Source organism: Mus caroli, unplaced genomic scaffold (genome assembly GCF_978045245.1).
Source record: "Mus caroli unplaced genomic scaffold, Mus_caroli_1 scaffold_17, whole genome shotgun sequence".
Classification (NCBI taxonomy): Eukaryota; Metazoa; Chordata; class Mammalia; order Rodentia; family Muridae; genus Mus; species Mus caroli.
This window is the reverse complement of record NW_028227272.1, coordinates 16,495,483-16,509,779: the sequence shown is the minus strand read 5'-3', so window position 1 is coordinate 16,509,779 and position 14,297 is coordinate 16,495,483. Positions and strand designations below refer to the sequence as shown.

Here is a 14,297-nt window from a genome sequence, read left to right as displayed (position 1 = left end):
AACAAAATGTTGGGTCCTGTTTAGTAATTAGTCTGTTAGCCTGTCTTTTTATTGGGGAATTGAGTCCGTTAATATTAAGAGATAGTCAGGAAAAGTGATTGTTGCTATAGGTGTAATTATGTTTATGTGGCTATCTTCTTTTTGGTTTGTTTAAAGAAGATTTTTTTTCTTGCTTTTTCTAGGGTGTGGTTTCCCTTCTTGTGTTGGAGTTTTCCATTTGTTATCCTTTGAAGGGATGGATTTGTGGAATGATATTGTGTAAATTTCTTTCTGTCACAGAATATCTTGGTTTCTCAATCTATGGTAATTGAGAGTTTTGCTGGGTATAGTAGACAAAACCGGCATTTGTGTTCTCTTAGGGTCTGTATGACATCTGCCCAGGATCTTTTGGCTTTTATAGTTTCTGGTGAGAAGTCTGGTATAATTCTGATAGGTCTGCCTTTATATGTTACTTGACATTTTTCCCTTACTGCTTTTAATATTCTTTCTTTGTTTTGTGCATTTGGTGATTTGATTATTATGGGACAGGGGGAATTTCTTTTCTGGTCCAATATATTTGGTGTTCTTTAGGCTTCTTGTATGTTCATGGGCATCTCTTTCTTTAGGTTAGGGAAGTTTTCTTCTATAATTTTGTTGAAGATATTTACCGGTCCTTTAAGTTGGGAATCTTCGCTCCCTTCTATACCTATTATCCTTAGGTTTGGTCTTCTCATTGTGTCTTGGATTTTTAGACATTTTGGGTTAGGATCTTTTTGCATTTTGCATTTTCTTTTACTGTTGTGTCAATATTTTCTATGGTATCTTCTGTGCCTGAGATTCTCTCTTTTATTTCTTGTTTTCTGTTGTATCTATGACTCCTGATCTCTTTCCTAGGTTTTCTATCTCCAGAGTTGTCTCCCTTTGTGATTTCTTTATTGTTTCTACTTCCATTTTTAGATCCTGGATGGTTTTGTTCAATTCCATCACCTGTTTGGTTGTGTTTTCCTCTAATTCTTTAAGGGATTTTGTGATTCCTCTTTAAGGTTTTCTCCGTGTTTACCTGTGTTCTCTTGTATTTCTTTAAGGGAGCTATTTATGTCCTTCTTAAAATCCCCTATCAGCATCATGAGATGTGATTTTAAATCCAAATTTTGCTTTTCTCATGTGTTGTGGTATCCAGGACTTGCTTTGGTTGGAGAACTGGGTTCTGATGATGCCAAGAAGCCTTAGTTTCTGTTGGTAAGGTTCTTGTGCTTGCCTTTCAACATCTGGTTATCTCTTGTGTTAGTTGGTCTTGCTGTCTCTCTCTGGAGCTTGTCCTTCCTGTAGCCTGTAAGCCTGTGCCAGCACTTCTGGGAGACCAGCTCTCTCCTGCTGGAACCTGTGTACCAAGGGCTGTGGAACAGCCTTAGCTCTGGGTGCAGATGGTAATTGGAAGGATTCTGTCCCAGCTGCTCCACTGTTCCTGTGCCCTGTGCACTCCTCACCAGTCCTGCTTTGAAAAATTATTGGAGAGAAAATGGCTATCCCACCTCTGAACCCAGAAGTGAGAGCACTCCTGGGAGACCAGCTCTCTCCTGGTGGGACCTGTGTACAGAGGGCTGTGAAACAGCCTTAGATCCTGAGTATTATTTCACACTCTTAAAATCCATGGCCACACATATTCCTCAGACTTCCGCTTGAGTGAATTAGTGAATTTATTAAGCTCTTTAGTGGTGTAGTATCAAACTTCATCATGGACTACAGTTTCTATCTCACATATAGGAGAAGCCTGCTTAGTCTTATTGGTCTAAAAGTAACTGTTGTTGGGCATTGAGGGACATCAGTATTGCTATACCTGGCATCTTCTTCAGAAAAGTCTCTCCTGGTTTAGACAAAATGATGGAATAATTCCCTGGGGCAATGGTAGAATGGGCAATATTACAGGGCATGGTGGTGGCAGTGAAGATGCATCATCTGTTAAGGGTAGAAAGACTTCTTCCTCAGATGAGAAAAACTCTTAAGAATTTGAGGGTTCAAAGTCCTCAGCTTCATTAGGGTCCTCCCACACATTTCCACCCAGAATTGCAAGATCCCAGTCATTACCAATCTGTGTTTTTACTTTAGTGACACACACTCTTTGAAGCTGGGAGTTGAATTTTTGCAGCCAATCTCATGAAAGCTTAGGTTTCATTTTTTGTAACTTGAATTCCATGGCCACTGGAGAGAAGATGTCTTTTCATGGTACACTTAAAAACTTTTAGACTGTTAGGCTAATCCAGAGCCAGTTGATATTTTTCTGTGAGCTTATGTGTTTGTTGTGTAGTTTATCCAGAGCTAATAGAAGTAACCAGCACCATCACAATTTTCTGTATTTTACAACAAATTGCCCAAAGTCACTGAATTTCTTGTCCCTCACAGTTATTCCTTTAAATATTTTAAACATGGGCTTCCAATGTTATCCATGCTACTGTGCTATTATTCAATCTATAGGCATTGCCAAATTGCAGACTGTGTTTTAGATACTTAAAACTTAGAAATCTGTTTCTATAGGACCACTCCTGTTACTACAAACTATATTAGTCAAGGTTCACTAAAGGAACAGAACTGAGAGAGTGAAAAAAAATCAGATTTAAAGTAGCTTTCAGGCTTTGTAGCACAATGGCTGTCTACAGAAAGAAAGGCCAAGAATCCAGTAGTTATTCAGTTCATGAGACTGGAGGACTTAGCAGTTCTAATCTGGTACTAGAGTCCTGGGGAACTCCTAGAGAAGTTCTAGACTAAGACTAAGTTAAAGTCTCTGGAAGAAAAGGGGAGCGAGTCCTGTCCTCAGTCTCCATAAAATTAGCCTGTGAGCAGATTTGTAGGGTATTTTCTCTGTTAATGTGGGAGGGACCAGCATACTGGAAGTGGTGCCACCTCTGGTCAGGTTGTTCTGAGTTGTATGAAAGAGCAACCTGAGAAAGCCATTGGAGCAAGCCAGTAAGTAGAATTCTTCTATACTTACTGAAAATAGTTTCTGCTCTCATATTCCTGACTTGAGTTTGTGTCAATTTTCATCAGGAGTGAACTGTGACCTGGGAGTTACCAGCTGAAATTAATCCTTTCCTCTTCTAGTTGCTTTGACCATGGTGTTTATTACAGGAATTGAACACAAGTGTGATAATGTATTCTTCTCAAATGCATAGCTAAAGTTTAGTAAGTTAACCCATTGTTATGGGAAATGTATCATTCCTCTCCACCAACAGATTAATAGGTAAAAGACTCTTTTGTCTTGAAATATGACTATATTTGGAGATGGAGTCTTTGAAAAGTAAAATGAGGCTGTAAGCATAGGCGTAAGAAGTGGAGAGCAGAACACAGGCATGCAGAGTGGATGACCACCACCTCCAGTCTACTAGACTTAGAAGAAATAAGCATAGTGACAGACCGATCTCAGACTTCAGACTATCTGAATTTTAGGAAAGTACATTTCTGGCATCTGAGTTGCCTCATCCATGGTACTGCATTGTAAGAATCTATAAAACGAATACAGTCACAGTCTTGGTCAGAAAAGAAGTCTCAAAAATTTGTAAGATTTAAGTTCTAGAACTGTTTTAACCATAAAGTTAAACTAGAAGTTAATATAAGATATATCCAAATGTCTGTATATTTATAAACTAAATAACACGTATGTAGAACTGATTAAAATGGAAAAATATATTTAATCCCAGAACTTCTTTAACTCTGCTGTGGCCTCTTGGCTTTTCATCATTATTCTGTAGTACACACACAAACACACACACACACACACCCTCCAAAATGAGGAAACAATAAACATCACAGTGGCATGCCTTGCACACAGAAAGTACTCTAGAACTACTCCACAACTTTGTGCTTGAGAAACTGGCTGGCAAAAATTTATAGAAATGGTCTCAAGCTATTACATAAAGAGGAGACATAGCAGCCCTATTTATAATAACCAGAAGCTGGAAAGAACCCAGATGTCCCTCAATAGAGGAATGGATACAGAAAATGTGTTACATTTATACAATGGAGTACTACTCAGCTATTAAAAACAATGAATTTATGAAATTCTTAGACAAATGGATGGATCTGGAGGATATCATCTTGAGTGAGGTAACCCAATCACAAAAGAAAACACATGATATGTACTCACTGATAAGTGGATACTAGCCCAGAAGCTCAGAATCCTTCTTAGAAGGGGGGAAAAACATACATGGAAGGAGTTACAGAGACAAAGTTCGGAGCAGAGACTGAAGGAACGACCATCCAGAGACTGCCCCACTTGGGGATCCATCCCATAAACAACCACCAAACTCAGACACTAAGAGCCTGCTGACAGGAGCCTGATATAGCTGTCTCCTGAGGGGCTCTGCCAGTGCCTGGCAAATACAGAATTGGATGCTCACAGCCATCCATTGGACAGAGCACAGGGTCCCCAATGAAGGCGCTAGAGAAACTACCCAGGGAACTGAAGGGGTCTGAAGCCCCATAGAAGGAACATCAATATGAACTATCCAGTCTCCCCCCGCCCCCCAGCTCCTTGGAACTAAATCAGCAATCAAAGAAAACACATGGTGGAACTTGTGGCTCTAGCTGTATATATAGCAGAGGATGGCCTAGTTGGTCATCAATGGGAGGAGAGGCCCTTGGCCCTGTGAAGGTTCTATGCCCCAGTATAGGGGAATGCCAGGACTGGGACTGGGAGTGGGTGGGTTGGGGAGCAGGGGAAGGGGGGAGGGGATAGGAGATTTTCAGAGGGCAAACTAGGAAAGGGGATAACATTTGAAATGTAAATAAAGAAAATATCTAATTAAAAAAAAAGAGGAGACCCATCTCATAAGGGAAGGAGATTCCCCAGATCTGCCACCATTCCTGGAAAAATAATTTGTTTCCCTCCACCCTAACTAGCCCCCACCCATACTTTCATCTCTTTCAAACACTCCAGGAAGAGGTAAGTGTTTACTTTCTCACTATGAGGTGCCTGTGGCTTCCCTCATGGTGCAGAACAAGGCTTGGCTCTATTAGCTACCTCTCATGATGTGAGATCACTTTCCCTGCCGTAAGTGGACGAGCTTGATGTTCCTTGGTGTTCTGTGGATCTGCTCTGAAACTGAATCCATTCCTACAGTTCAGAAGACCCAAGCACACAACAGTGGTAGAATAATCTTACCTGTCATGCCTGGGCAGATCTCTGCAGTAGCTGTACTCTTCCTGTCCCTGACTGGTAAGTGACACACCCCATTTTCTGTGGTGGCCATTCTTTATCCATTTCTCTAAAATCTAAATGCATGTTTGTGTCCTGGACCAAAGGTGAAGCAGGGAGGGCTATAGGGCTATAGATGCTGTTTCTGCTACTACAGGTATGTAGTGGGAGAACATTTAAAATCTGTTATCTTACATAGGTGGGGCAGACCTATTTTTTCCCAAGGGCCTTTATGGTTTGAATGGAATTTCTGTGAGTTAAAATAAGAATCGATACCAGAAGACATTGCCTATGACACCTACATTAGTACAGATACCATATCAATGTGAGTTTATAAAAATCACTTTGATTTAAGAGAACTAGGCCAGAGCTTAGGAATTGGAGCTGTAGCTGGTTTCATACTCTGTCCTCTGTTTATCTTAAATATGTTGTTTATTTTATATAAATAGTGACATGTGAAGATATATCAAAAGTCATCTGATCAGTTCCACCACTTCACAAAGGTGTAAACTGAGGCATCAAAAATGTTATTAAGATAGTGCTGTTGCACATCAAGTCAGAGAGGTAGCCTTGGGAGCCAAGCTTTAAATGGCTGTTTAAGTACCTAATCTCACTAGAGTATGCTGTGAGAAAGATAATGAGTTCTATCTGGTTCTTGTTCTGTTCTACTAGCAAGTGTATCAAAAAATTTCCAGTTCCTCCTACAACTACTGAATTTAGCTTGTGAGATCACTGACTTAGTCTACACTCTACTGCTTACATGGGGTGGAGGACACTGTGGCCTCAGTTGTTACATGAATCTTAAGGAAGCTGTGCGGTAATGATAGTTGCCTTAATCCAAGTAGTTTTTGTTTGTGTCATGCTTTCAGAATTATAATTTCATGCTCTCAGAAGTACAGAAAAAAATGACTTAATTTGGCAATGTAGTACAATGGTCGTGTTAGCTTAGCATTGGGTCCACTAACTAACATTGTGGGAATAACTTCCCACAATTTAATGTTTTAAGCTAGAAGAAAAAGTAAAAATTGCTGCCTATGCACATACTCTCATCCCTCTAGAAGTAAAAATAGGATTAAAGGCCCCTTACTACAAAAAACACAGGCTCAGCTTATAATTAAACTTTCATTGCTAAGGAAGAAGAGGCAGGACTTTGAATATTTACATGTGTGTGTGTGTTTAATACATTAGTAAGCATTTTGTCTTTGTTATTACAATTTCATGTTCTTTCCTAAGTGATACACTAAACACACACAATTGTTTATTGGCTAGTACTTACATATGAGAAATGCAAATTTTCTTCTTCTGAGATTAGGTGGCCTCACTTTTTCTTCTTTTTTTATTATATTTTCATTATTTAAAAGAAGTTTTAAACTTAAACATATTTTAATTATATTCCTCCCATCTCTGAAGACATTCCAGATCCTTTCCCCCTTCTTACCCAAATAATTTTAAGTCCTTTCTAAAAGAAAAATCCAACAAAACCCTACAGAACGACCTTCAATCAAGTAAACAAAGTCAAACCTCAGCCCCCAAGACCCCAAAACAGTAAAAAGGCAGCAACACCCCCCCCACCAAACTGTAACCAAATATAAATACACTAAAAACTGTGGAATCCATATGTTGGTCAACTATGCCTGAACATGAAGCCTATCCTAAAATGGTTGAAATATTCAGTGTCACTCTATTGGAGAAAACTGACTTTCCCAGAAGGTATAACAATACAGTTGTTAACCTTTATCATAGTGGCCAGGTTTTCTTTCATTCATTCATTCATTAAAAAAATATAACAAAATATAATTAAAGCAAAAACTATCACAGTGAAGTTGGACAAGACTAATCAGTATAGGAAAAGAGCCCAAGAGAAGGCACAAGAATTTAGAGATCCACTTGTTATCATACTGAGGAATCCAATAAAATCACTAAACTGTATCCATAATGTACATGCAAAGGACCTGGTACAGACTCCTGTGCATTTTGTTTCAGTCTTGAGTTCATATGAACTTTGCTTAACTTGATTTAGAGGGCCTTGTTTGCTCGGTGTCCTCCATTCTCTGACTTAAACTCTTTACCTCCTCTTCCACAGGCTCCCTGAACCCTAAGGGGAGGGATTTAATAGAGACATCCCACTTAGGACTGAGTCTTCCAAGGTCTCTTATCCTTTCCACATTGTCTGGATGTGAGTTTCTGTATTTGTTTTCATCTGCTGCTGTAAGAAGTATCTGTGATGATGGTTGAGCAAGGCAATGATCTATGAGTATATCACAGTGTCATTGGAGTAATTTTATTGCTACATTTTCTTTTCTTTTCTTTTTTAGAACAATAGTAATTGATTTTACCCTATGTCCTTTTGTTGTCTACTGCCTTGATCTGGTCACTCAAGCAGTGTTCCATCTCATGGAGTGGCCATTAGGTCAAATAAGATGCTGTTTTATTAATTCCACACACAAGCTTTGGGCCACCATTTCCCTAGCACATATTACAGTGAGGACAACATTGTTGATCTAAGGATTATGACTGGGTTGCTGTTTATGTTTCTATTTTAGTTTAGTGTGCAGAGTAGTGTGATATACTAATGATGCTGGTCCATAGGAGTGAAAGATCTACGTATGCACTAGTTGGACTTCTCCATGTTTAGTGTGTTGTGGGGATTGTTTGGAATTTTCCATTTGCCTTCATATATGTTTTTGATTTAGGAAGTTTTTATTGTGTTAGATTTTCAAACTTCCCCTCAAATTATCCTTAATTTCAACTGTATCTTCCCAAAGTCCTCCCCTTTTCTCTCTCTTTTCTCCATCTCCTCACTTGATCCTCCAGTTCCAGCCTTCTCTTACCCATTCCTAACTATCTATTCTACTTTTCTTCTCAAATAAGATTTGTCTGTTTTACCTAGATCCTTGATTCTTGCTTTGTACATATCCTCTGTGGTTCTGTGTGACTTAACAATTAATATCTACATATAAGCAAATAATACCATATTTGTCTTTCTGGGTATGGGATACCTCACTCAGGATAATTTATTTTTATTTTATTTTTTTTAGTTTTACCCATTTACCTATGAATTTCATGACTTCATGTTTTAAAAATGGCAGAATAATACTCTCTCTCTCTCTCTCTCTCTCTCTCTCTCTCTCTCTCTCTCTCTCTCTCTCTCGTAAATGTACCACATTTTCTTTATCCATTCTCTTGTTGAGGGACATCTAGGCTGCTTCCAATTTCTAGCTATTATGAAAAGAGCAGAAATGAACATTGTTGAGCAAGTGTCTCTGTGGTAGGATAAAGAAAAGGTACCTTTGGCTTAAAGCTGCTATGTAATAAATTTCAGTAATTTCAAATTTTACAGGTAAGGAATGGAACTCAGTAGTACAGTGCTTGGCCACCATATGCAAAGTCTTGAGTGTGATCCTCAGTAGCTAAAGTTCCAAAAGCCTTGCTGCTACCTATTAATACAGAACAACTAACCACTTAAAATGTATTGAATGAAAGGAGACCTAAAGATACTTATAGACTATATTGACAGTTATGAACCCAAAGATTTCATAAATACCAGTAGAGCCACATCCTTTATTCTCAAGCCGCATCTCAGAACCTAGCAACTACAGTTACTACAAATGTCTGAGTAAATACAATATAACCAATGAAGTTTGAATGGACAGAGCTATTTTCCAGCACATCTCATCAAAGAGTTTCCAAGAGCCAGTTTAAGAACTTTGTCTACTTTTCTGGATTTATATATGCCTAAAAAGAGGCAAGGATAGAATCTGGATGAAATATAGACAGAGGTATCTAACTCTTTAAAGGTTATCCCTGGAAAAATTCGTGACAACGACAGACACTGTGTATTCAGTGGTCCTGAAGGTTTTCATTGAAACCAACTTGCTAAAGCTTTATAATAATTCTAGAATGTATTTAAGGGTGTCTTCCTTTTTTACTCACCTATCTAACTCATATTTGTGGTAAAAACTATACACATGATTTTTAATTTTAGCTTTTAATCTAGTGAATGTGCTGCATAACCAAGAAATAAACCAGCAAATAAAGACTTTTTAAGAATGAAATTCCACTCATTCTTACTGGCAATGTGATCATAAAATGTTTTGATACTATCTCCATATATGAGTACAAAATTTGACAGGTGAAGTCAAACAATGAATTTATCACTGAGATGGAGAAGCATGGAGACAGAAGATGTTGACTATAAGGAGGACAGCTCTCTGAAGATCTGCCATTTAAACCAAGTCACTAAAGATGAGAGCAATTATATCTTGATTTTTCTTAGTTAATGAAGACTAGAAAGCTCAAAAGATTAAGAAAATAATAAAGTTGGTTTATATTTCGAAAACGAATATGGAAGGAAACATCTTGCAAGAAATTGGGAGTAGTTAAGTATAAACTGTATGAATATATATCAATTAACCACAATTTATCCATCATATTGTGGTTTAAACTAAATGGCTTGTGAGACTTATTCCAAATTTAGAAGTACATGATTCCATGAAAAATACAAAACTGTTTAACTCTAATGCTGCCTCAGTCTATGAAGTTGTCATAGCTGCTCTTTGCCCTGGAGCACTTTATGACTTCTTTTTGGTTTCACAGTTGAATATGATTGCTTTGGTGTGCATTGTTATCATAACCTATGCAGATGAAGGTTTACATCCAAATATTTGCTACGTGATCATAAACATGTACAAACCAAAACATTATAGTGATGGCCTGGTCTAGAGTCTTTGGTGATCATCACTTTATTGTTGAAACTCTTGGAAGTTTCCCCTAGATATGAAGCTGTATATGTCAGTTTACTAATGAGCATATTAAAGTGGAGATGGGGGAGGGATATTTTAAGCATTTGGTCACTGCTTGTAACACTTCTGCTTTCTTAATTTGCAGTAATTTTACATGGCTATCAAATAAGAGAAAAAGAATTTCCAAAAGCCAGAGGCTATCTTCAATATACTGCAACATCAACAGAACAGATCACAACAAAACCTCTACTACAACTGATTAACCAAAGATCTCATATAACTTTAGCATCAAGATTCAAGGATGATTACATTCAAATGGCTGCTGAAAGTTCAGCCATTGAAAACACAGCCCATATAACAATGAAAATAGTAACCCCAGTAACTACAAAGAGCCTTCCACCCATCAGCTCAGCTACCTATACCTTTGTCAGATCTAATAACGCACACATGACTGCTTCATCTACTGAAGATACCATTGGCTCTGGTTCAATTGCACATTTACCAGTTCCTACAACCAGAGCTAGTCTAGCCACTGTCAACTATATAACTGGGAGAACTACACAACTTGGTGGTCAGACTACCCTTCCCAAAACATTTTTCACAGCATCACACAAAAGCACAACCAATCAGAGGCCAACTCTGTCCACTAATGTCTTAGGAACATCAGCACTTACACACAAGGACAGATCAACAACCTCACCTGTGCCCCCAGTTCCTAGGCCTACTCTTGTAACTTGGTCATCACCAGCCAAGATCGGAACTTATGAAGTCCTAAATGGAAGCAGGCTCTGTATTAAAGCAGAGATGGGAATAGCACTGATTGTTCAAGAAAAGGATTTGGTAAGTTGGGGGTCATAGGACAATAATGCTATCTTCAAATTCTGACTGAAGTTTTCTTGCTAAGAATGAACAGCTCTCTACACTATGTCTTTAGGTGAGACAGGTAGTTGTGGGTCCATCTTTCCAGTGTTCTCTATCATAAGGAATGTGTTCCAGAAGACAATTTAAAATAAATAAAGAAAGCAAGGAGAACTTCAACATGTTTATTTCTTTCTTGGAGCCAGCATTGGCAATAATAGCAATACTGGATGACAATCACAGCCTGCCCTTGTTCCTCTGTAATGACTTCGTAGCCTCAGTTCCTTTCTGACATGAGACAGTGGAATCTGATATTCTCCATGGTTTTAGCCCACTGTAATATTAATACAAAAATCCAAATTAACAAGATTATGGAAAGGGGTTATATAAAGTATTTTATTTATAAAAGAGTCACAATAAACTATTATTTTTACATAGTTTTCAACCAAAGAAAACTCATATCCATATTTGATATAGAAGTACCTTAGAGTACAAACTCCTCTCTCCATCACCTTCAGTACATTGAACAAAACAAAATTTGAATTTCATTAAGTTTGCTTCCTAATAGTTACCCATTGAAACTACCTATTATGGGGGAATTTCTTTTAAGAAAGCCTTTAAGCATATGTTTGGAAGTAAGATGATGTCATACAACTGGGGAGTTTGTGTTTGTTTGTTTGTTTGTTTTTGTTTTTTTGAGACAGGGTTTCTCTGTGTAGCCCCGGCTGTCCTGGAACTCACTTTGTAGACCAGGCTGGCCTAGAACTAAGAAATCCGCCTGCCTCTGCCTCCCAAGTGCTGGGATTAAAGGCGTGCGCCACCACTGCATGGCTGTTTGTTTTTTAAATGAGCATCCACTTATTTAATAGCTTATACTTCTGGCTTGATTTTTTTCTCTTGTCTCTTACTGATTGGACCTATCATATTTGGTTTAGGATTCTGCAACCCAAAGACATTTCAACATTGACCCCAGCCTAACCCATGCATCTGGGAAATGTGACTCCCAAAAATCCAATCTCTTCTTGACTTTCCAGGGTGGATCTGTTAATATCACATTTACCAAGGTACGGCATGGATTTCTTCACAGTGATTGCCTCTAGCAAGGCTTGGACTCACCTCAGTCTAGTGCCAGTGATTCAGTGCTAAATTTCAAGCTAGATCCTGTCAGAAGTAGCCAAGAGCCTCTTTGGGGTCTTTTTAGATAAGAATAAGGAGCTTGGGAGGGAAAGAAAGGAAGTGTTGACATCATGTTTGCTTTCTCCTTCAGTCTACTTTGGTCACTCCAAGTAGGGCTTCAGTGTCTCTTAGGAGAACCTTAGCTATGCGGGGCAGGTCTACTCACCAGTGCCCTTTGCAGATTATGCAAGGAGGAAGTGGCATAGATGAAAAGATTGGTGGAAATTCCCAGTGGAAATCATATAAGTGGGGTATTTTAAAACCAAGATCAAATAACAGAATGGGTTCTTTCCAATCCCTGAAGTAAAAACTCATGGTCTTGGGAGGCTCTGAGTTTTCCTGAACAGGAGATAGAGAGCAAAGCAGAGTGGAAAGGCTTGGGTGTTGAGGTCTGAGTCATATATAAATTTAACTCTACCACTGACTTGCTTTGTGGCAGTAAGCAAGAAATTCTCATTAATATCTGCAAGTTCTATTTTATTACTTAAAAATGAGAAATGGGATCATTTCTTTACAAGCATACCTGTTATAGAGGAAAAGAAGTGACTACAATGGGCAGATATCTCAGGGCAGGGCAAACAGATGAATTTGGTTATTCCACTGTTTAGAGTTTCCCCAACCTCCACCCCAGTAGCTGCATATTTCATGTTATTCTCCTGGTCCTCTGGGCCTCTTTCCTCTCTCCTCAATATCATATCCTGAATTTGTTGAAGGCTTTTTCAATATCTAATGAAATAGTCATGTGATTTTTTTCTTTGAGTTTTTTTTTTTTTTTTTTTTTTTTTTTTTTGTATGTGATGGATTGCACTGATGGATTTTCATGTACTGAACCATCCCTGCATTCCTGGGATGAAGACTACTGGACCTGGTGATTGTTGTTTTTAATGTGCTCTTCAATTCCTTTTGTGAGAATTTTATTGAATATTTTGCATCAATGTTTATAAGCAAAATTGGTTTGAGGTTCTCTTTTTTGTTGGGTTTTGTGTAGTTTAGGTATCAGGGTAATTGTGGCCTCATAGAATGAATTAGGTAGTGTTCCTTCTGTTTCTATTTTGTGGAATAGTTTGAGGAATATTGCTAGTAGCTCTTCTTTGAATATCTGTTGGAATTCTGCACTAAAACCATCTGGACCTGGGATTTTTTTGGTTGGGTGGTTTTTAATGACTGCTTCTATTTCTTTAGGGTTTATGGGACTGTTTAAATAGTTTACCTTATCTTGATTTAACTTTGGCACGTGGTATCTGTACACAAAATTATCCAGTTCATCTAGACTTTTTAAGTTTTGTCAAGTATAGGCTTTTTTAGTCAAACCTGATGATTTTGAATTTCCACAGTTTTTGTTGTTATGTCTGTCTCCTTTTTTCATTTCTTTGTTGATTTTGATATTGCATCTGAGCCTTTTAGTTGGTTTGGCTAAGGGTTTGTTATCTTGTTGATTTTCTCAAAAGAACCAGCTCTTGGTTTTGTTGATTCTTTGTATTGTTCTCTTTGTTTCTAAATGGTTGATTTCAACCCCACATATGACTGTTTCCCACCTTCTTTTCCATGGTGTGCTTGCTTCATTTTGTTTTAGAGCTTTCAGATGTACTGTTAAATTGCTAGTATAGGATCTTTATGAAGGAACTTAGTGCTATGAATTTTCCTTTTAACACTGCTTTCATTGTATCCCATAAGTTTGGGTATGTTGTTCCTTCTGGAAAGTCTTTAATTTATTCCTGTATTTCTTCCCTGACCAAGTTATCATTGAGTAGAGAATTGTTAAATTTCCATGAATATGTGGACTTTCTGTTGTTTTTGTTGTTGAAGTCTAGCCTTATTTCCTGTTGATCTGAGAGAATGCAAGGGATTATCTCAATCTTTACATAGCTGTTGAGGTTTGTTTTGTGTTAGAGTATATGGTCAACTTTGGGAAAGTTTCCTTGAGTTGCTGAGAAGAAGGTATATTCTTTTGTTTTGGGGTGAAATATCTTATTTTAACCTTAAAAAAATTACATATTTTTAAATTACATTTTAAATGTTATCCAGTTTCCTGATATCCCCTCCAAAAAGCCCCTATTCCCCCTCCCCTTGCTTACAAACCTACCTACTCCTACTTCCCTGCCTGGCATTCCCCTACACTGGTGGATCGAGACTTATTAGGACCAAGGGCCTCTCCTCCCATTGATGTCCAATAAGGTCATCCTATGCTACATATGCAGGTGGAGCAATGGGTCCCTCCATGTGTACTCTGTGGTTGGTGGTTTAGTCCCTGGGAGCTCTGGGGGTACTGGTTGGTTCATATTGTTGTTCCTCCTATGTGGCTTCAAGCTCCTTCAGCTCCTTCAGTCCTTTCTCTAGCTTCACCATTGGGGACC

At 38.2% G+C, this 14,297-nt stretch overlaps 1 protein-coding gene across 1 annotated transcript in view; it reads left to right on the top strand.

Moving 5' to 3' along the window:
• Positions 1–5,139: 5,139 nt before the first annotated feature.
• Positions 5,140–14,297, top strand: part of Lamp3 (lysosome associated membrane protein 3) — a 49,438-nt gene continuing 40,280 nt past the window's right edge. Inside the window, exons 1-3 of the mRNA XM_021184516.3 lie at positions 5,140–5,188; positions 10,055–10,749; positions 11,703–11,831. Coding sequence (XP_021040175.1) covers positions 5,140–5,188; positions 10,055–10,749; positions 11,703–11,831 — 873 coding nt within the window. The remainder of the gene's footprint in view (positions 5,189–10,054; positions 10,750–11,702; positions 11,832–14,297) is intronic.